This window comes from Balaenoptera borealis, assembly GCF_965194805.1.
Source record: "Balaenoptera borealis genome assembly, chromosome: 2".
NCBI classification, from domain to species: domain Eukaryota; kingdom Metazoa; phylum Chordata; class Mammalia; order Artiodactyla; family Balaenopteridae; genus Balaenoptera; species Balaenoptera borealis.
Window position 1 is genome coordinate 38,005,667 of NC_138867.1, and position 23,863 is coordinate 38,029,529.

General features: G+C 37.5%; 2 protein-coding genes across 15 annotated transcripts in view; both read right to left on the bottom strand.

The window, feature by feature from the left end:
* Nucleotides 1-13,356, bottom strand: part of TMEM267 (transmembrane protein 267) — a 29,924-nt gene extending 16,568 nt beyond the window's left edge. Inside the window, exons 1-2 of one of the 11 annotated variants that reach the window (XM_082382517.1) lie at nucleotides 11,191-11,386; nucleotides 2,089-2,198 (exon numbers count right to left, since the gene is read on the bottom strand). Coding sequence is in view for 1 of the 11 variants with exons in the window: in XM_082382511.1 (XP_082238637.1) it covers nucleotides 2,089-2,198; nucleotides 11,577-12,026 (560 nt within the window). In the remaining 10 variants the exon portion in view is untranslated. The other 10 variants (XM_082382515.1, XM_082382519.1, XM_082382511.1 and 7 more) reach the window with 10 other exon arrangements.
* A 102-nt stretch (nucleotides 13,357-13,458) lies between these two features.
* LOC309624288 (uncharacterized protein C5orf34 homolog) overlaps nucleotides 13,459-23,863 on the bottom strand; it is a 38,575-nt gene continuing 28,170 nt past the window's right edge. For 3 of the 4 annotated variants that reach the window (XM_082382305.1, XM_082382306.1, XM_082382304.1), the window contains exons 10-13: nucleotides 23,520-23,614; nucleotides 22,079-22,177; nucleotides 18,679-18,719; nucleotides 13,459-13,864 (exon numbers count right to left, since the gene is read on the bottom strand). In XM_082382305.1, the coding sequence (XP_082238431.1) occupies nucleotides 13,671-13,864; nucleotides 18,679-18,719; nucleotides 22,079-22,177; nucleotides 23,520-23,614 (429 nt within the window). In that variant the 3' untranslated portion in view covers nucleotides 13,459-13,670. Of the gene's footprint in view, nucleotides 13,865-18,678; nucleotides 18,720-19,635; nucleotides 19,776-22,078; nucleotides 22,178-23,519; nucleotides 23,615-23,863 lie in introns of those variants that run through there. The other variant, XM_082382307.1, reaches the window with a different exon arrangement.

Sequence of the window (23,863 nt, forward strand, 5' to 3'; positions counted from 1 at the left end):
TGTATCAAGGGAAATTTAAGAAAGCCCACTGACTAATCTACTACTTTGAGGTCATCAAATAGTTCTTTCTTTCAGCAATGTGTACTACACAGTAGTGGGGATCCATTGTGTCTGTGTACCCAGAAACTGCTTTCCATACTTTTTCTGATAACAGCATCTACTTCCTTTGGGAAAACTGCTCATCAAAATACCCAAACTCGGGCTTCCCTGGTGGCGCAGTGGTTGAGAATCTGCCTGCCAATGCAGGGGACACGGGTTCGAGCCCTGGTCTGGGAAGATCCCACATGCCGGGGAGCAACTGGGCCCATGAGCCACAACTACTGAGCCTGCGCGTCTGGAGCCTGTGCTCCGCAACAGGAGAGGCCGCGATAGTGAGAGGCCCGCGCACCACAATGAAGAGTGACCCCCGCTTGCCGCAACTAGAGAAAGCCCTCGCACAGAAATGGAGACCCAACACAGCTAAAATAAATAAATAAATAAATTTATTAAAAAAAAAAAATACCCAAACTCTGGAGCTGACCAATTAGAATTCCCTGTCTCCCTTTTTAATAGTAGTGATTAACAAGCAATTACTAATAAGTAATAATTTTATAGTAGTGATTAGTAGTGATTACTCTGCTTATGAAGGTGACCCCAGCTGGGCCAATCAGACTCCTTTCCAGAATTTTTCCTAGTGGAGCTGATCGGGAAAGTTCTTTTTCTTCTTACAGACCATGGACTCCACTACATGGAACAGCCTAGGAAAAAAGAATCATAAGGACCTCAAGTCCTCAGGTCCAATCTCTAAGGTTCTCAGAGCTGCCCTGGTTCCTGCAGCTCATCTTTCACCTTCTATGAGCTACCTCAGGATTTTCCCAATAAGTCCCCTTTTCCTTTCTGTTACCTCTAACCAAAGAAACTTAACTGACATAAAAAGGTAATCATAATTCTGAGTGCTTACCTGGCATAGAATATTGAAATCACTTATCTAGTTAAAGTTATCAACATTGTGTGATACCTGAAGTTTTTGTACTGTTTTGTTTTAGTTCTGAGACTTAAAGAATAACTAAATGATTTATTGAGAATGATTCAACCTCCATTCTGTAATAAAAACTATACATAGCTCATTGTATATATTCTAAAATTTATAGGGAAATGCAAAAGACCTAGAATAGGAAAACACCTTTAAAAAAGAACTAAGTTGAAGGACTTACACCATCTGATTTCAAGTCTTATTATAAAGCTACAGTAATGAAGAATGTGGTATCGTTATGAAGATGGACAAATATACCAATGCAACAGAATAGAGAGTGGGATCACAAATAGATCCACACATAATGGTCAACTGATTATTTGACAAACATGCAGAGGAGAGTCAATGGAGAAAAGATATTCCTTTCAACAAATGGTGCTGGAACAATTGGATAGCCATATGCAAAAGTAATGAACCTCAATCCATACCTTCCTCCCTATACAAAAATTAACTCAAAATGGATCACAGACCTAAAAGTAAAACAAAACTGTAAAACTTCTGGAAGAAAACACAGGAGAATGTTTTTGTCCTTGGGTTATACAAAGAGTTCTTAGTGTCAGTATCAAAAGCTCCACCTGTTTTAAAAAGTTGATATATTGAACTTCATCAAAGTTAAGAACTTCTGCTCTTTGAAAGACGTTAAGAGAATGAAAAGACAAGACACAGACTGAGAGAACGTTTTTGCATATCTCATATTTGGTAAAGGATTTGTACACAGAACAAAGAATTCTCAAAACATGATAACAGAAAAACAGACTGATACAAAGATGGGTGAAAGATCTGAAAAGGTACTTTACAAAGATGATATACAGGTGGTCAAGAAGCACATGAAATAGATTCAACATCATTCATTATTAGGGAAATGGAAACTAAAACCACAATGAGATTCCAAACATAACTATTAGACCTGCTAAAATTTAAGACTGACCATTCCAAATGTTGACAAGATGTGCAGCAACCAGAACTCTCCTACACTGCTGGTGGAAATGTAAAATGATACAACAACTTTCCAGTTTCTGAAAAAGTTGAACATACTCCTACCATATGACTCAGTCATTCCATTCCTAGGTATTTACCTATGAGAAATGAGAGCAAACATCTGCACAAAGAGTTGCACATCAAAGACTTGCACATCAATGCTCATAGCAGCTTTCTTTACATTAGCTCCAAACTGGAAACAACCCAACTGGATAAACAAAATGTGGAAAAAAGAAATAAAAAGAAACCAAAACGTGAATCATACAAAAACATGAATGAACCTTAAAATAACACTAAACCAGACCGAAAAAAAAAAGATTACATAGTCAAAACCCATAGAACTGTATAACACAAAGAATGAACCCTAATGTAAACTCTGGACTTTAGTCAATAATAATGTATCAATATTGGTTCTTTAATTGTAACAAATGTGCCACACTCATGCAAAAAGTTAATAGGGAGAAATGTGTGCAGAGGTAGAAGGAATATATGGGAACACTCCCTACTCTGCTTCATTTTTCCATAAACCTAAAACTGCTATATTAAAAAAAAAAAAGGCTATTTTTAAAAAGTAAATAATTGAAGCAAGTATGTGAAAATGTTATAATTGTTAAATTTAGGTAATGGATATACTTTAGTTCATTATACTCCTTTTATGTTTGAAATTTTCATTTAGAAATATTTTTTTTAAAAGAGTACATAGTATGAGTCCATTTATATAAAATTCTAGAAAATACAAACTAATCTAAGTGACAGAAAGCAGATCAGTGGTTGCATGGAGACCGGAGGGGCAGGAAGGATTAAAAAGGAGCATAAGGACACTGGAGGGACAGATACGTTCATTATCTTGATTGTGGTAACAGTTTCACGGTTCATAGTCTCATACCCACATCAAAACATATCAAATCGGGGGCTTCCCTGGTGGCGCAGTGGTTAAGAATCCGCCTGCCAATGCAGGGAACATGGGTTCGAGCCCTGGTCCAGGAAGATCCCACATGCCGCGGAGCAACTAAGCCCACGCGCCACAACTACTGAGCCTGCGCTCTAGAGCCCGCGAGCCACAGCTACTGAAGCCTGTGCGCCTAGAGCCCGTGCTCCACAACAAGAGAAACCACTGCAATAAGAAGCCCACGCACCGCAACAAAGAGTAGCCCCCACTCGCCGCAACTAGAGAAAGCCCGCATGCAGCAACAAAGACCAAACACAGCCAAAAATAAATTAATTAATTAAATAAAAATTAAAAAAAAAATATCAAATCGCACATTTTAAATATGTACAGTTTATTACATGTCAATTATACTCTAATAAAGATGTTAAAAAGTTAGGGAAAATATTTTATTGTCAGTAACAGTAGCAGCCTTTCATGTAAAAGGAGCAATCTGAAAATAAGAAAGAGATTATGGGGATAAAAAAACCTGATGGCCCAAAAAAAAGTCAATAGAAGCAATGCATAGTAAAATGAATGCTTCAAAAAACACAATTAGTGAGTAAAAATACTTTCAAAGAATTTTCCCAAAGCTTGAGGGAGAAAAAAAGGACAAAGAGTTGGGCATTGAAAGAAAAAACAAATTCAAAAAATAAAGAGAAAATCCTTAAGAGTTTCCAAGTCCAAAAACAACACCATCATCAACAACAATGATTATCTGCAAAAGAAAGAGAATGTGATTAACACCAACACCAAATATTGTGGGACAGCAATTACAGAGCTCTGGGAGAACAGGATTCTGACAATAGGGTTCTAAACAACTAAATTATGGCCTCTATGTGACAACTGCAAATTTTAAGATTCTTGCCTTAGAAATTATAACACATTTACATATGATTTCTGGGGAAAAAATAAGGAGCAGCACTTCTAAATTTCTAGGGGAAGAAGAGAGGAATACAGAAAACTTGCTCAATATAGCAAAACAGAAAAGGAAAAAAATGAAGAAGAAAATTTTACTCCCACCCCCACCCACCAAAAAAATAAAAAAGGAAACAAACACATCAAACACAAATACTATAATATATGCGAATGTATTAAATTTCTCTATAAAGAGACAGATTGGAACAGAAGTAAACATCTCCCAAGTTACTGTTCATAAGAAAACATCTCAAACAAAAAGTCTCAGCAATATAGAAAATAAAGAGATGAGAAAATACATATCTAGAAAACACAAACAAAATTAAGCAGCTGTGGTAATACTACCATCAAACACAATTTATGGCAAAAGACTTAGTGGGATCAAAAGGGATAAAATATTCAAGTCATAGTAAAGTTATATAAGAAGATGCTTACATGTCAAATCGTGCTTACATGAATTAGGTCAAGTAGCAAAAAAAAAAGATATAGTCTGAATACTTTAATTACAAATTTTATTTCATATACAGGTCTAAAACTGTGTATATTACATAGAATACACATTATTTCCAAATGTCTCTGGCTCATTTATAAAATTTAATTACACATTTACTCATCCACAAGAAAAACTTCAACAAAATCTAAAAAGTGGAAATGTTCAGGCCAAATTCTCTGACCACAATGCAATATATAATTCATCACTTTTAAACTGCTTAAAAGAAAAATAAAGTGACCTAATTAGCTCAAAGAAACTAAGCTTAAATGGTGGTGCAAGTAATTCCGTTAGAGCCAGAAGACTTGCCTACTTTTCAAGAGTTTATGCTCTGTAAACATTTCAGGAAAGAAAACAAAAGCTCAGAGAGCAGACTTGGTCTATTTATTCACCACTATCTTTTAGCACACAGTGGATGCTCAACAAGTATTTATTGAATGAATTAAATAAAAATCATCATACACTGTATCTGTTATCCACCAGGTATTGCCTATTAAATGATTAAACGGCATTTAGTAAAATGTAGCATGTGTTCCTGGAAATCTCCATTTTTAGCAAGTGCGAATACCAGGTAATTCTTATGTTCACTAAACATTAAGAACTGCTAGGTTATAAGAAACCAGAATGAATGAAAACCAAGAAACATTATCTTTAAAGTCAAAAACAGTACAGCTATTATAATATTGTTCTGGCAGTTTTAATCAATGTAATGAGGCAAGGAAGGGATAGAGGGAGGGAGAGAGAAAATGTATCATTACTTTATCAGGAAGAAAATAATTACATTAGTTTGTAAGTGAAATGACTGCCTATCCAAGAGAATAAATTGAAAATTGTTAGAATTTAAGTTGCAAAAGGCGGCTAATTCAAGATAAATTATTAATATACCAGCAATAATCATAAGGGGAAAATACAGGAAAATGAACATTCACAACAGCAATAAAAATTTCAAATATCAAGGAATAAACTAAACAGGTAATGCATGTGAAGAAAATGACAAAACTGTACTTGATCAATCAGCTATTTAGAGCTCTGGTGGCTTTGTGCTATGTTAACGCAGCTAAGTTGGAAGGACATTTCCCAGAATCCCCTTCCTTTTATAGTTCTTTGTAGTGCTGGCTACAGGAGACACTGTACATGGGACTCGGAAGGCAGAAGTGAAGCAGCAGCCACATTTTTTAACTCTAAAGGTTGGCGCCGGACGCGCCGTGGAGCTCGCACGTCTTGCTGCTGATCTGTCAGCTCACCTTGCTGGCATGGGCAAGCAGCTAGGCCTGCAGCTCCTTCAGCCTTCACCATATCTTCCTTCAGCTTCTCCAAATCCTGGGCCTGCATGTGCAGCCCCAGGGTCAAGAGTGCCAGCCTCTCCCGCAGGTCACCCACGGCATCAAAACTGGAGTTGGTGAGAGGCCAGTGCAGGTTCCATTCTGTCCTTGTTCTCATCCACATCCACCTTCCCCTCCCGACTTGCTGCAGCTTCAGGTTCAAAAACAGACTCAGAGGCAACGGCTTGCAGCGCCTGCCCTCCGAGCGCCACGATTACAGCAGGTCTAAACTTCTTATTCCTTAGCACGCAAAGCAGTTCTGCTCCTTTGATGGAACTTTACTGAAACAAGAGCCAGACCATTTTACTGAGGAAGAAGACGACATGGATGGTGTTCTCCTCCTCAAATTTAATCTATAAATTTAATGTAACTCTCATCAAAATCATAAAAGGGGTTTTCTTTTAGCAACTTCACAAAACATTTTCAGATTGGCATTCGAAAGAGTAAGTGCCAATAAACTTGCAGAAGCAGAGTAATATGAATACTGAAAGGTAAATGCAAAGTCTGAGACAGGTCAAGTGTGTGTTTGGGGAAGGGGGAAATGCATGTATAATTCCAAATTGGTAAGGAACAATGATTTCACTCAGATCCTGTGTCAGTTAGGGTCCTTAAGTGCACGGAACAGAAAGCACTCTAAGTAAAAGCAAAAAGCATTCAAAGGATATTGGGAAATCACAGACTTGCCAGGTTTCAAGAAGCAGGCTTCAAACTCTGCCTCAAGCACCTCAGTGAAAATGACATCAGACACCTGTGGTGAAGACCTCTCTGCCCCTGAGCCCAGCTTACACTGCCTGACCCATCACCAGATATTATCATTGGCATTGCTGCTAGTACTGCCCTATCTGCTGCTGTCATACAAGATTCTTGGCATATTTGTTTCTTTGCTCTCAAAATTTGGAGTTGGGCATTGGCTGGGCCTAGGTCACATGCCCGTTCCCTAGTTGCAAGGGAGGTTGGAAAAGATAGTATTTGGCCTTTTCAGCCTATATAGTAGAAGGTGGGCTCCTTTATCCTTCTAGATGCATTAGATGAGGAATCTCGCAAATATACTATACTGAGCAGGACGACCAGTCCACAATGGTAATCGGTCTGTTACAAAAGGGTTTAACTGCTAAGTATTACTGGAGAGTCAATCATCAGAAGAAACCTGAGATTGGATCATCTGTGCAATGCTCAGTTTTATATGGTAGAGTTGTTAAATCAAACAATTTTAGATTTCAAAATGTCACAATCCCATGGATTAGTTTTGTAATGCAGACCGTTTCTCTGGTTAAATTAAGAAAGGGAATCAGTTTCATTGACTAGATGCCTGAAAATTTTCCATGGTCAGATAGTTTTTGTAATCAGTTTGGTTATCAAATTTGGGATATTTATATGAATTTGTAAACAGACTTCTACATAGTCCAGCTAGCTAGACTTTTAGAGAGGAGCTCAAAATTATTTTAAAAATACTGATAGACATGACTATATAAAAATGTAGACTTCTGCATGTCAAAATTAAAGACTAATAAATGGAGGAAATTTTGAACATTTATGATGGAGAAAGATTAGAAGCCCTACTTTACTAAGGGCTTTTAAAACTAACAAGAAGAAAAAATACGTATCCCAATAATAACATGGCAATGTCTATGAAAAGGCAATTTGGAAAAGGAAGAAATACAAACGGTCAAAGAAAACTATTAAAAGATTTCAACTTTATTGGTAATCAATTGAATTTAATTTAAAACAATGAGATTTCAATGTAAGATCGACAAAAGATTGCTAATGATTTGTTTGTGGTGGGGAAACGATCACTCAGAGTATTAGCAGTTGTATAAATTGGTATAACTCTTCTAGCAGACAATTTGACAATGTGTATCAAAAATGATTAATAAATGAGCAAACACTTTTGACTCAGCATTTCCAATTCTAGGAAATTATCCTAAGAAACTAATTAGATAAATACAAAGAGTTACACATGGATGTTCAGCACAGCATTGTTTATAATAAGGAAAAATTAGAAACTATGTGTCCAAAATACAGGACTAGTGAAATAAATTCCATACAATTATGAAGTCATTAAAAAAATACTTATTCCCATATTTGTTGACATAGGAAATGCTCAATAGATATTAAAATTTAAAAGGTAGCCTAAAAAATAATATGTAAAATATTACATTTTTGTTAAAAATATGTACATATGCATAAAAAATCTGGAAGGCTGTTCATTTAGCTTGTCTCTCACTGGTGGGCTTACATGTGATCATTACTTTTTTTTCCTTTTCTTTGATTTCATAAAAATTTTTAATGTCTTACTATCATGAAAACAAAACCAATAAAGCTCCTTTGAAAAGTTAGAAGTAATTAATAACTCAGACCATGATGCTAAACTCAGCTTCTTAAACGTATAATTTTTAAAAATGTAGAAAAATATTTATAACATTATAAATACTAATAAAATATTAGAATATATAACATTAATAAAATTGTATGCAAATCTCACAAGTCAAATTTATAGTATAATATAAAAATAATGTATTTACATATATGTATTAGTTGGTACATGAAAGGCCTGTATGAAAGACTTCTGTATCTCCAGATGAAATAAACTTATGCAGGTTCCTTTAAGTTTTTTTATTAGTGTGAAGAATACTTGCTTTGCAGAGAACAACTATTTTGTTAATGCCAATGGAATCTAAAACCATCCTCAAATTCTTAGTCATTTGGAAAAATGAAAATTGTTTTCTAAAGCACTAAGATTCACTTATAGTCTACAGATTCTTCCAGGATTAGGAAATAATGATTTCAAGATACTTTCAACCAAGAGATATGACCAAAATGCAAAAGAAACCTCCAAGGTCATGAATCCTTTCCATATACCTTAGGATTTATAGTTCCACACATCATGAATCAGGTCTCTGCTTTGCAAAGTAAACATTTGACACGTGAATGGATAAAGAAGTCAATGTGCTTAAAGGCTCAGGGCATATAATTTTAAAGTTTATAAAATATTCCTTTGAACCAAAGATAATGTCATTATCCACTTAGCGGATAGGAACTGGGACACAGAAAGCTTGAATTAATGACCAAGCCAGAGAGGTACAGCCGCAGAGCAATATCCCCCTCCTTCAGTAAGCCGTGGCCTGTAAATTAGCCCTAAGAAGAAAGAAGGCCAGTCAGGTGGATGAGTGTGAGGAGAACGTAGGCTGGACACAGTATACACAGAGGCCTAACAGAAAAGCTCTTCTGCCGCTCAAATTATGCTTCTATATGCATTTAATTGCAAATTTATTGTCAAGCCTCATCCTAGAAAGCAGACAAAAGGTCATTATCCACCTAATTGCAAATTGCATGATGTCTCTATAAAGCCATTTCATTACATCCATCTTCTTTTACTCACTAAACAATTTTTGTCATCACTAAATATATTTAAATGTACTCACCTTATGTTTTACTCGATGAGTTCAGATACAAAAAGAATCGAGTAGCTAGTGAAGTGTCATGAGCAAAGTGAAACATGAAAAGATCACTTAAAGTATTTAAATGATGATCCAAATTTAAAGCGACGTGAAAAAGAAAAACTTGCTGTTTTCCAAATGTCTATATACTGTAGTAGTTTATGAATAGGAACAGATACACATAATGGGGCAGCACAAAATGCATTTTAAATGGAAAGTTTAAACAGCTTGCTTGATGAGAGAGGAACAAAAAGCTCACCTGAGCGAACCCAGAAGCAGATCCTTTCAGCCCTAGTCAAGCCTGCAGATGTCTGCAGCACTGCCAACATCTGGACTACAGCTTCATGAGACCCTGAGCAGAACCACCCAGCTAAGCCTCTTCCAAAAGTTCTGGCCCAAAGGTACAGTGAGATAGTAACTGTTTACTGTTTTAAGCCTCTAAGTTTTGGGGTATAGTAATTTGTTATGCAGCATGGATAGCTAAAACAGTAGTTTCTCTTTTCAAGAAAGGTATAATTATGGTCCCAGAAACACACAGTTCTGACATCTATTCCACTGCAACTACTGGTGTAGATATTTAGAGTAGATTCTGAGTATGAGAAAGTAATTTAATAGGTGTACTTCCTCTTATTTATTGTCTCTGACTAGAACACCTAAGTGTCCCATTTTTCTTCTCTCTGCTTCCTTTTTCCACTTCCTGCTCCTCCCGCATAAATAGAATGGACTCCAGAACCTCTTAAACTGTAAAATACCTTTATTTTACATATTCACTTTTGTTGGGCAAGTTCATTAAGAGCAGTAATTATAATTTTCTTAAACTTGTCATGCATGAAGTTAATGTGCTCAAGGTGTTTAATATTCCATTATACTAATACAGGGGGTAAGCAGGTTAGCAATCCTCAGCCTGTGAACTGAAGATATTATTTGGAATGATTTCTGCCATAACAGCCAGTTACCCAGATCATAAATGTGTCTCTAGGACTTGCGGGAGCCATTTTCGGCAATGGCCAAACTCTGCCACGCGCCATTCCCATAAGAGTACTATGCCATCAACTATGGGGTCTTCAACGTATACCTAGTAGTAATCCTCCCTTTCCTTAACTCGACAAACACATACTTAGCCAGTTACTTTACACACTGTTGTGCATTGTTTGTTAATAATCTCTGACGTTATTTCTACCAAAAAAATAAGAGGTAGCAAATTCCCAACATAAATGTCCTATTCTGCTTCACCCCCTTCTCCCCCCCCCAAACCCCATCACACATATTTACAAAAACCTGAGGAAAAAGCACCGTCTAAAATCCGAAAACTGCCTTTATTATGCTTTACAAATAAGTCCTCTTCAATGAACTGTAGTTGCTGTGAAACTTAATATATATTTACTTTCTTTAATGCTATGGTACCCAAAGCAGACGCCAAATCTTAATTCAGCTAATTTGCAAAGAAAGGAAACACAAATCTTGCTCACTTTCACGGATACTTTTCGTAACCTGCATATAAAACGTTTCTTTCCTATGACCATTACAAATACATACGATTCTGAATTTCAACATGTTTCAAGTCTTAGCAAATTCCCAAAGTCATTCTTTCCTAAGGTTGGCATGATTCAATGATTTTTAAAATGTCGATTAAGAAAATAGGTGGAAAGCCCTGGCGTCTGCAGGGAAGGGAACAAGTTACAATCTCCACAATCACGCCTCCCGGGAGCCTGGGCGCCTTAAGGGCCCTCGTGGCTGGTAAGGTGGCAACGGGCAACTCTGGCAAGATCCCCGGCACCCCGCCCAGAGCCAGGGAAACGCCAGGGGCGCGAAGCCTAGGCGAGGGCTTGACGCCCATGGGATCTATAAGGCGCGACGAAGCAGGAGGGCCGTGCAGGGATCGCGCAGATCCCGGAGACACCGGCCAGTGTCTGTCGAGCACACCCCGCCTGCTCTCGGGTCCCACGCGACTGCCGCCCCTCCACGCCTTCCCCATCGGGAACCTGGATCTTCTAGACTTCAGGTTCAGGTGGTCCCCGCCTCCGGCCTGCCACCTCAGGACGCAGTTTCGCGGCGTCCCTACAGTCCCCCTCCCGCCCGGTCCCTCGCTGAGGATCAGCCGCACCCACCGTCTGCTCCCCCAGCTGAAGCAAGCCAGCCGCGCGAACGGCGGCCCCGCCCCTCTACACCCTCTTCTGTCGGTACCATAGAGACGCCGGCCGCGGGCCTGAGCGGCTCCAGCCCGCGACGCCGGCCGAGAGGACGCCGGGATACTGGTCCTACTCTGAGCGGCCAGGAACGCGGGTTGAGGGCTCTTAAGCCGAGGGGTTGGGTACCTCGAGTTCCCCTACCGTCGTGCTCCCAAAAAGGACACATTTGGGACGACGGGTGGGAAGTGAAAAGTGCCTTGTTGGTTCCCCTCTCTCGACCCTGAGGATTCATTCTCGGCTTAGCCGGCGCCGTCCACAGCGCACCCACGCGGCGGCGGGAAGCCGGGGACGCGAATTAACCTCACCGAATATGGGACGCGCGGGCTTCTGCCCAGCGGTGCCGCCGGCTGTCCCGGACATGTAGAGATGTTTCCGACTTCCTGCGCGGGATCCTTTAGGGTGGCCGTAGGAGAGTTTTTCACTCCGCACGACCGGGCGGCTTGGCCGACCTGACGCTCCGCTGTGGCGCTCCGCCGCCCCCTTGGGGAGCTCTTGATAATTACTCTTTGCCGCTGTGCGGTGGGCATTGGGGGCAGCTTTTTCTTGTGGACAGCGGTGAGAAGGCTAGAACGCTTAATCATGACTACTGAATGGCCAAGAGTCGAGAAGAGAGACAACATAAAGGGCAGCTTGACTCTAACTGGACTGACAAGGTGCGGCTTGTTTAGTGGGTCTGTGGCCAGTTCCCATCCCGACTCCCTGCCTCGGAGTGGTGGCTGCTCTGCGAGCCACCAAGGAGACATCGAGCTTGGCATGTGGCTCTAGTAAGCACTGGGCGAAAAGCGGGGGCTCAAAGAGGAAAATTTCTTTCTCCTTCCTACCTGGTTTCTCAAAACAAGTGTTGGATGTAATGCAGGGGCGGCAATGGGATTATAGTAAGTACATAGTTTAAGGAGACCACAGAAAATCCGAATCTTCAATCTCAAGCAAACTTCTAGGTCTTTCACGGAACCTTAAAGTGTGGCTTAGTTTCTGTTACAGAACTTTTCATTGCTTGTCACACTCTTGGTTCTTAGCCAACGGGAAAGACTCAACTGAGGGAGGAAATTATACATATTTTACCTGCACAGCTTAAAAGCTTATTAAAAATATTACTGAGCACATTAACCACAATATTGGGTGCTTTTAGTCATGTTGAGAACAAATTTTTTCTGTCTGAATGCAGTAACAGTTTGGCATTACCCTTATGGCAGCATGGGTGCATTTCTTATAGTCTAGGCTTTCTAGAGTTATTTAGGGACAACATAGGTGGTTTCCTGCAACCAAAACAGAACTTGGTTATTTTCTCTGTGGACAGGCTACTGCCCAAAGGGACTGTTCATTACGCAATACATACTGAGTGCTCTCCATATGCCAGGCACTATGCTTGGTAATAAGACTATAAAATAACTTTATGGAGCTCAAGTTCTAGTGGAGGATATAGACCACAAAGAAGTTGGATGATTGAAATATGTGCTCTAAAGGAAGTAAACATGGTGATGTAATAGTAACTGGGTGAGGCCCCTCTGAGGAAGGGATATTTGTGCTGAGACCTGAAGGTGGCAGGGAGCCCATTGTGAGAGGAGCTAAAGAGAGCATTGTGCCCATTCAAATTGCTTACATTACCTCTCCTAACCTACTACACTCTGCTTGCTTTGCTCCATTTTTCTCGTTGTTTCCTCTGTTGCTTCTTCTCTTTTATGTGAAGAGACTGGTCTTTTCAAGAAATCATAAGTTAATTTGAACATTTCTGATTATAGCTGGTATAATCTTGAAGTCTTTTTAGATGTATGGCTTTGTTCTTTCCCAAGAGACAGGTGTAATACATAGCACTTTTGGTGAGCTCATTCCTCTTTTGGTTTCATACACGTTGTAGCATAAATCTTTGGAGATGTTCAAAACAAATGAAAATATCTGGTACATGAGATAGTCCAGATAAAATTTAGTCTTAGCTAAAGTGCTCGATTCTTAGCTTGAAGCAATATTGCCCACATTAAGGTTTTTTGTTTTGTTTTTTTAAGACCTAATTCTCTTTTCATGGTTCTACTGAAAAATACTTGGAGTAGAGAGACTACATAGCAAATGATCAATGTACACAATTCTGCATTAAGTAAAATGAAAAAACTTGATTAATAGTGAATGCTCCACAAGACAAAACAGCAACAACTACAGTTTTATAAAATTTTTTCTCAAATCTGAGATAAGAAATTGTTCAAATTTTTAAAATAGTTCTTTATTAATAAAATACATATTTTAAAATTTACAAGTTAGGTAAAATACCTCCAAAGTTAAATGTCATTTCTCATATAATCATTGTACAGAAGTCATATATATAATTTCTTGGCTTTCTAGTAATTTTTTAGCAGTCACTTGAAATAACATCCTCAAGGTTTAATAATATATGGTAATAATTCCATATTTCACCTTTTAGAGTTTGATAGAAGACAGTCAATATCCTGAAGGATTTCAGAGGTTTTTTTCAATGCCACTGATACACTCTTTTCATTAACTTCTTTTAGCAAGGTTTCTGAAGATTCTGGTTTACAATGATCCAAAGACTGTTCATTTTTCTTGTTAGAAATCTGGCTTAGGACACCACTGTTCTCCAATAATACTAAGTTGCTTAGTTAAGGAGCTTTTTCCCTATATTTTTCATTATAATTGTTTTTAATTCAGAAAGCCTAGCCTTCATATTAAAATATTATTTCTCCATTGGGAGGAAGATCTCTTGGATTCATAATAGAGTTGGGACTTCAGAATTTATCAAGTCTATCCCTTATAGATGAAGAAACTAGTTAAGACTATAAGAGGGAAAGGAAAAGAGAGTATGTATGTCTGTATTTGGATGGAAGTCTGGTGACAGGGAGGAAATAAAAGAATTAAAACCTCAGTAACATTTCTTTAAATGAAGAAGTGGTATGGGAATAAAAAGGGAACCAAAGTAGGGGTGAGAGGAATATAAACAATCTGTGTAGGGTATTTTTAACTTAAAACATCTAGAGTGAAAAGAATCTGTCCTCTGTTACAGAGCTACTTTATTATTTGAATAGGATTATGGAAAAATAACAGGATAAAAGAAATTTAGATGAGTGGGATAGGAATGTACAGAACAAAAGGTTTAATAAGAAAAAGAAGTAAGAGTCCAGTCCAAGCTGGAGATGTAGGAGGTTCCTGAACTCACCTCCTCCCACAAATGTGACACTGAATCTGCAGCTACACACGGAGAAATTCTCCCTGTCAGAAATCCAGGAACTACCCGAGTGACTCCTATACAGAGTGAATAAGAAAACATCCACAATTAAATGGGTAAGAAAGGTTGAGACACACTTTCACTATAAACCCCACCCTTAGCACAACAGGGGGGAACTCACAATTCCCAGCTTCTCCCTGAGGAGTAAAGGGTTTGACCCAAGATCTAATGCTCCAACTTTTAAGACTTCCAAGTGTGGGACAGGCCCCTAAAACTCCTAGCTCTGAGCACACAGAAACACCCATCTCCCAGTCTTTCCCTCAAAGAGGGCTATTTGCATACTTTAAAAGCTTCCAATTTAGCACATGCCTAGGGGCTGAATGTGATCCTCCCTGGAGACTCAGGAGGCTGGCAGATGATATCTCCACATTCTTTCTCTGGCCTACTCAAGGTTGCCGCTATCTCCCTGGAAGGAGCTTATACACAAAAGAAAATATCAATGAAACAAAGAGCTGGGTTTTTTTTACAAAGATAAAATAGACAAACCTTTAGCTAGACTTATCAAGAAAAAAAAACTCAAACAAATAAAATTAGAAATGAAAGAGGAGAAATCACAACCAATACCACACAATACAAAGGATCGTAAGAGACTACTATGAACAATTATAGGCCAACATATTGGACAACCTAAAAGAAATGGATAGATTCCTGGAAACATACTGAATCCAGACTGATTACTAGTAAGGAAATTGAATCAGTAATCAAATACCTCCCAACACAAATGGTTTCATTGGTGAATTCTACTAAATATTTAAACAAGAATTAATACCGATCCTTCTCAAACTCTTCCAAAAAATGGAAGAGGAGAGAATACTTCAAAACTAATTTTACGAGGCCAGGGTTACCCTGACAACCAGAACCAGATAAGGACACTACAAGGAAAGAAAATTACAGGCCAATATCTCTGATGAACATAGATGCAAAAGTCCTCAACAAAGCATTAGCAAACCAAATTCAACAATATATTAAAATGGTCATACACCATGATCAAGCGGGATTTATTCCAGGGATACAAGGATGGTTAAACATATGAAAATTAATGTGGTACACCACATTAACAAAATGAAGGATAGAAATCATATGTCAGTAGATGCAGAAAAACACTCAACAAACTGGGTATAGAGGGAACATACCTCAACATAATAAAGGCCATATATGATTAGCCCACAGCTAATATCATATTCAACAGTGAAAAGCTGAAAGCTTTTCTTCTAAAATAAGAAACAAGACAGTAATGCTCACTCTCAACCCCTTTTATTCAGTATAGTACTGGAAGTCCCAGCCAGAGCAATTAGACAAAAAAGAAGAAATAAAAGGCATACAAATCAGAAGGGAAGAAGTAAAGCTGTCTCTATTTGCAGATGATATGATATTATATATAGACTCTGCTAAAGTCTCCACCAAAAACCTGGTAGAGCTAATAAATTTAGTAAAGTTGCAGGATACAAAATCAATATAAAAAAATAAGCTGCATTTCTATACATTAATAATGAATTATCTGGGCTTCCCTGGTGGCGCAGTGGTTAAGAATCCGCCTGCCAATGCAGGGTACACGGGTTCGAGCCCTGGTTTGGGAAGATCCCACATGCCGTGGAGCAACTAAGCCCATGTACCACAACTACTGAGCCTGCGCTCTAGAGCCCAAGAGCCACAACTACTGAGCGCACGTGCCACAACTACTGAAGCCTGCGCTCCTAGAGCCCACGCTCTGCAACAAGAGAAGCCACTGCAGCAAGAAGCCCACACACCGCAACAGAGAGCAGCCCCCGCTTTACGCAACTAGAGAAAGTCCGTGCGCAGCAACAAAGACCCAACACAGCCAAAAATAAATAAATAAAATAAATAAATTTATAAAAATAAATAAATAATGAATTATCAGAAAAAGAAATTAGGAAAACAATTCCATTTACAATTACATCAAAAAGAATAAAATACCTAGGAATAAATTTAAGCAAAAAGGTGAAAGATCTGTACATTGAAAACTATAAGACATTAGATGAAACAGAAGAAGACACAAATAAATGGAAAGGTATTCTGTACTCATGAATTGGAAGAATTAATATTGTTAAAATGTCCATACTACGCAAAGCAATCTACAGATTCAATACAATATTCAAGGTATTGAACAATACAAAATTCCAATGGCATTTTTCACAGAAATAGAACAAACAGTACTGAAATTTGTATGGAACCAAAAAAGACCTCAAATAGCCAAAGCGAACTTGAGAAAGAAAAACAACGCTGGAAGTTTTCTGATTTCAAACTATAGTAATCAAAGCAGTATGACATTAGCAAAAACCAGAAATATAGATCAATGGAACAGAATAAAGAGTCCAGAAATAAAGTCACGTATGTATGTAATGGTCAATTAATTTACAACAAACAGTCAAAAATATACAATGGAGAAAGGATAGACTCTTCAATAAATGATGTTGGGAAAACTGGACCTCTACCTTATACCATACACAAAAATCAACTCAAAATGGATTAAAGACTTGAATGTAAGACCTGAGACCATAAAACCCCTAGAAGAAAACATAGGGTGTAATAAACTCCTCGACATCAGTCTTGGCAATGATTTTTTGACACCAAAAGCAAAGAAAACAAAAGCAAAAATAAACAAGCAGTACTTGTCAAACTAAAAAGCTTTTGCACAGCAAAGAACACCTTCAACAAAATGAAAAGGCAACCTATGGAATGGAAGAAAATATTTGCAAATTATATATCTGATAAGAGGTTAATATCCAAGATATTCAAACAACTCATACAACTCAATAGCAAAAAAACAAAAAACAAAAAACAATTTGATTAAAAAATGAGCAAAGGAACTGAATAGGTATTTTTCCAAAGACATACAGATGGCCAACAGGTACATGAAAAGGTGCTCAACATCACTAATCATCATGGGAAATGCAAATCAAAACCAATGAGATATCACCTCACACCTGTTAGAATGGCTATCATCAAAAAGATAAGACATAACAAGTGTTGGTAAGGATGTGGAGAAAAGAGAACCCTTGTGTACCTCGGTAGAAATATAAATTAGTACAGCCACTGTGGAAAACAGTATGGAAGTTTCCTCAAAAAATTACAAATAGAACTACCATATGATCCAGCAATCTTACTTCTGGGTATATATTCAAAAGAAATGAAAACAGTCTATTGAAGAGATAGCTGTACTCTTATGTTCACTGCAGCATTATTCACGATAGCCAAGATATGGAGACAACCTAAGTGTCCATTGTTGGATGAACAGATAAGAAGATGTGGTACATATACATACACACAATGGAATACTACTCAGCCATGAGAAAGAAGGAAATCCTGCCATTTGCAACAACACGGATGGAACTTGAGGGCATTTTGCTTAGTGAACTAAGCTGGACAGAGAAAGACAAATACTACATGGTGTCACTCATATGTGGAATTTTTTAAAAAGTCAAACTCATGGAAACAGAATGTAGACTGGTGGTTGCCAGGGGCTGGGGGTGGGGAAAGAAGGAGAGGTTGGTAAAAGCATATGAACTTTCAGCTATAAGATGAATAAGGTCTGAGGATCTAATGTATAACATGGTGACTGTAGTTGATAATACTGTGTTGTATGACTGAGGTTTGTTGGGAGGGTGGAAATCAGATGTTCTCACCACCCCCCTCCCCCGGGAGGGGTGGTGAGATAGAGGAGAGGAGGAAGATAGATATGTGAAGTGATATATGTGTTAATTAACAAGATAAGGTGATCCTTTCACAATGTGTATGTGTGTCAGGTCACTATGATGTACTATTTAAGTATCTTATAATTTTTTCAATTATACCTCAATAAAGCTGAAATTTTTTACAAATAATAGTATATAAAAATCCTACAAATTTTAAAAAAGAAAGAAGTCAGAGATAGTTCCCAGTTATAATTTAGAATATAATTATTTAAGTGTGAAAGTCTCCATAGGATATCTTAACCCTGGTTCACTGTCCTTTGCTGAGTTAAACCCAATGAAGAGTACAAATGCTAACATGATGTACCTCCTACAGACAAGATACATCTTAAATTACAATCTTAAATATTATTCAATAAAGCTCTGTAATATATAAGTATGGATTAATATAAAGTACAGAGTCATGAATTAAGCCTACAATGGAAAGGGAGAAATTATGCAGGACAATACATTCTGTTTAAAGGATACAGTTAAACTTCTGTATCTTTTCAAGTTCAGAAGCCACAGACCTGTGCAAAAAAAAACCTCATGCTAGTTGTCTCATTCTTTTATATCCACAATATTTCAAATAAGCATACTTAATTTTTTTTTTCATAAAGGTTAGAATTTTTGACATAAGAACCTAGAGGTTAAGAATTCTCTTTATATTGGCTTTATTTAGCAACAAATCACCTTGACTCAACTGATACTTACTGAGTGCCTTTCATGAGTAAGGCAAGTGAATTAAAGTCCTCCACCTCCAGGACTTTTGAATTAAGTATTGAGGTTTGAAGGTAATGGGCCTTCCTGCTACAACTCAGTACTGACGTGGCATATCTTCTACTTTCCTCCTCAAGGTTTACAAAACTTTAAAAACCTACTAAAATCTCATCACTTCTATGAAAGAAATACTCTCTCCTTAGAATTCCTACAGCAGTATGTTAATTAATCATAAACTTCTTTGTAATGCTTTCTCTTGAACTATTTAATTTTCTGATCCTCATACCTAGATAGTTTCTTTGGAGGAGAAGGGATCTTACACATATAGTAAGACCTCATTTATATGGAACTCTTAGGGAATGGATGGTCTCCAGGGCCAACTTTTTATACGATTGAATTAGGTGTGAAAACATAATAACTATTTTCTATTAAATTTCTTCTGGAATAGACTACCTAATCATTTAATTGTTTTCTTAAGCACAGTATACTAAACATTCTCTTCTTGACTTGAAGGGTTAATATATGAACATTAGCCCTTACCATGTTCCATAGAAACAGATATTGGGGCAACTGGTATGGGATAGAAGGCTAAATGTACACAAATCCAGCAGAACCTCTTATGTGTGTGTTCTTTGTGTTTTCCCTCATCACTAGATGAAGTATGAGCAGCGGCACACAACTAGAAAATAGTGTAACTGGACTAGCTCTGCAAAATTAATGAGGACATTCATGCAAACATCTCTTTATTCAAGTCACTAGAATAGTCTTTTCACAGCTCACAATAGGGTATACGACTTGTCTGCTTTACTGGCAGACAATGGACCACATGCACCTCATCAGCCTGCACTCTTTCCTTGTACTCCAGCCTATGAACGGAGAATAAAAGAGATCTTTCATCATTTTAAGCATCTGTAGTAAAAACCTGGATGTGACTTATTCCAAAACCCGCTGACTCTTCGTCATTGCAAAACACACTCCCCCCGCCTTTTTTAAACATGAGACACATTTTCTGGGTACACCCAGAACCATACAAACTACCTTTAATACTGTCACTCACATGATAAACCAACGTCTTATGAAATATCTCCAGTACTATTTTTTGACAAGCATCCCTATTAAAAAGTTGAACGAGTAAGCTAATAATATAAGGTGAGTTGGAAATAAAATATTGAAATACAATTTAGGTAGCTGTTTATTATGTGATCTCTTCTCTCCCTTCAACCTATCCACTTTGACAAGAAAACAAGAATCACAGTGGAGATGTCTTAGGCTTCGGGAGGGGAATGGAGCTGTTCAAGTGCTGTATCTCCCCTCCCCACTCCTCAATTCCTTTGCCTCCCCTCTGCTCCGCATTGCTTCCACCCATAGCTGCTTTCACCAATCTGTACTTCTCTTACCCCCTCGCTTCTGAGTTTGTCTTGACAGTTATCCTCTTCTAAGCTCTCATATAAAAAGGCTGGCATTTTACAAACTTTGCCAGCTGAGCAATGATGAAGTAACCAGTTTTATAGCCATGTACAATTTCCCTTTCTTCCCAACTATGTTTTTTGCTAGCTATTAAGGCAACTTTTCTGCTCCCAAACTGTAGCTGAAGAGAGGGACCTGGAAAGCTGAATCCTTAAGATATCTGGATATTCAAATAACATCTACTGATTTGATTGTACTTCTTTCTCTAAGTAACTTAGGAAAAGGGGATAAGAATCAAGCTTATTGTTTCTATATTTTTTTCACCATGCACCATGCACTAAGACACCTTACAGCTTACTTTATTCTGTTTATTTATTTATTTGGCTGTGCCAGGTCTTAGTTGCAGCACACAGGATCTTTAGCTGCAGCATGTGGGCTCTTAGTTACGACATGTGGGATCTAGTTCCCTGACCAGGGATCCAATCTGGGCCCCCTGCATTGAGAGATCGGCGTCTTAACAGCTGGACCACCAGGTAAGTCCTCTTACAACTTACTTTAATTTAAAGCTTCCTAAATTGTTCCTGATATCCTTCTTTTCCAATATAATCAGATTATACTCTTGCAGTGACACTAACCTTCCTAAGGCTCTTTCTTCTTGTCATTTTTCCATATAGGAACTTGTAATTCCATGAAGTCTGAATTCCTCTATTGATGACAAGGTCTATTCCTGTCCATCAAAGTCACACTACACCCAAGCAGATAAGTGTCTGCTCCATAAAAACTAACTTCTTGGACTTCCCTGGTGGCGCAGTGGTTAAGAATCCGCCTGCCAATGCAGGGGACACGGGTTCGACCCCTGGTCCGGGAAGATCCCACATGCCGCGGGGCAACTAAGCCCGTGTGACACAACTATTGAGCCTGCGCTCTAGAGCCTGCGAGCCACAACTACTGAGCCCACGTGCCACAACTACTGAAGCCCGCATGCCTAGAGCCTGTGCTCCACAAGAGAAGCCACTGCAATGAGAAGCCAGCACACTGCAACAAAGAGTAGCCCCCGCTCAATGCAACTATAGAAAGCCCGCGCACAGCAACGAAGACCCAACACAGCCAAAAAATAAATAAATTAATTAATTAATTTTAAAAAAATTATTAAAAAAAAAAAAAAAAAACTAACTTCTTACTATCTCCACAAGCCAAAATACCCTTTTTTACCTCTGCCCTTGCTTCCTCCCTAAAATGTCGTAATTTCCCTAAATATTCCTTCGAAGCCCAGTTCTAGTCCCCGACACACTGAAGGGCACACAGGAGGGACTGAAATCTTGCTTTATTTGTTGATTTATCAATTAATTTAGGGGAGGCAATTAATATAATAGAAATTATTTAAAAATCAACTTTTTCTGAAAGCTTGTTATGTTAGTCAACATTTTATATCCTTTAATATTACTAAGATAAAAAAATATATGTCCTCTAAATTTTTCCATAAAGTTTTCAGGATGAATTTATTACACTAAAAGAGTCACCCATTTTGATATGAAGTTTTCAAATCTTCAGATGAAATATACTGTGATGAATTGTAATAAATGAAATATCCAATTAAAGATAAATTATTTTCAAGATTTAAGCTATCAAAACATCATAGGAGTTAAATATATTTAAGAGAAAGTTTTTTTGGGAAAAAGAGTCAGTTTACCTTTTAACATTTTAATTTTTGAGGATTACTTGGCTCTTCTACACAGATTAAGTTTAAAATAAATACAAATACCAGTTTTCTTCCGGAACAGAAGATGAAGGATGTGTAGGCATTTCTTTCTGGCTAGCCTGGGTCAGTCTTCTGCACCATGATATTACTGTTGTCACATATCTAGATCGAATACATTAAGACAGATATTTGAAAAACGAACTTGTAGAATATTTATAAAAGTATTTAAAAATTGGAAAAATCATTAAGACGGTTTGGGAAAAAAGAATAAAGAAAAAATTCTAAAGTAGGGCAATTTTTTAAATCGTTTTCATTGGAAAAAGAAAAGCAAGTTTTTCTCACTCATCAGGAATAAAATGATTTACTCACATTCATGATTAATAAAGATGAGATATAAGAATCAGAACATAGGTTAACACTTGGATTTCATTCAAAGTTCAAATGTCTAAATTCTCCTTTTAGTTTTTCAAAGTAAAATGAATTTCATTAAATTTTACCATGAAAATGTCTTTACACACAAGACTAAGTGAGCATTTGCTTTCTAAAATTTAAACCAGAACACAGCTATTAATGCACACACACACATCCAGAATTACGTATAACTCATCAAACACACAAAACAAGTATCAAGTTCAATAAAATGAATGATTTGGAGTGACTGGCTGAAATAAATAGTTAATGTTTGCTAAATAGACACTATCTTTTGAGGCCAATTATTCAAACTAGCAATGAATGTTGGAGCATTTAAACCAAAATGCAATAAATCCCAACAGAAAAATAAATTCAAGAGGTAAAAAAAGCAATTGTTTTGTGACCATCCTCAAGTAAAATCACTAACATGTCAAGAACATCACAAGGAGAATGATTATTATAACAAATTACATAAGCCAAAAGAGAAAAAGCATATTCATAAAAAGCTGATTTCAAGAATCTTCTCCATTTTAAGAATAATCATTAGCTAGTTTGTTTTATTTCACTTTACAGAAATATACATAAGTTTAGTTATTTGTGGCTGTAAGCCTTAGTTTAAATTGGTTAGGGGATTAATTAGTTAACTGGTTAACACAGCTGACCACAGTCCAACCTCCACAGCAAGCCAGTTATAACACATTTATTTTGAAAAATCACTAGAATACAAATGGAAATGATTAAAGCTGACCTGATCTATTTAGTTATGCTAGAGACCAATATAACTGTAAACCCTGAAACCTGCTGAGGAATTCCCTGTAGGTCCAGTGGTTAAGACTCGGCGCTTCCACTACAGGGGGCGCGAGTTCGATCCCCAGTCGGGAACTAAGATACCACAAGCCACGTGGTGTGGCCAAAAAAACAAAAACAAAAACAATGCAGCTACTGAAACCCGCTGAAATGACTTTATGCACATTTTCCACATGGAAAAACTAAAAATATATACAACATTTAAATAATGTTTTTATGCTTCCTCTCTGTCTAAAAGGAAGTTGTTTACTAACATGAAATTATTTTTTTAACTGCTTTCCAGTACCTTTCATATGGTCCAGGGTGTTGAATCTGAATTAACTGATTTTGTCCATCAGGAAAAGTTAACTTACACCAACCTAAATTGAGACCTCGATTTACCTTAAGAAGCAAGGAGGAAAGGTAAGTTTTAGTATTCTAGAACTGAAAAACAAAACCTTCTTTTTAATTAATTTTCAGTAAAAAAAAAAAAAAATAAGAAGTAGATGAATCATTAAAACTTTATTTTGACTAACTTAAAAGTTTTATTTTACATGGGATATGGGTATTATTTAACCACCACCCTTATATAGATAATTATCAAAAGAACAAAAATACTAGTCCCTCTCTCTATAATGAGTTACCTTTATA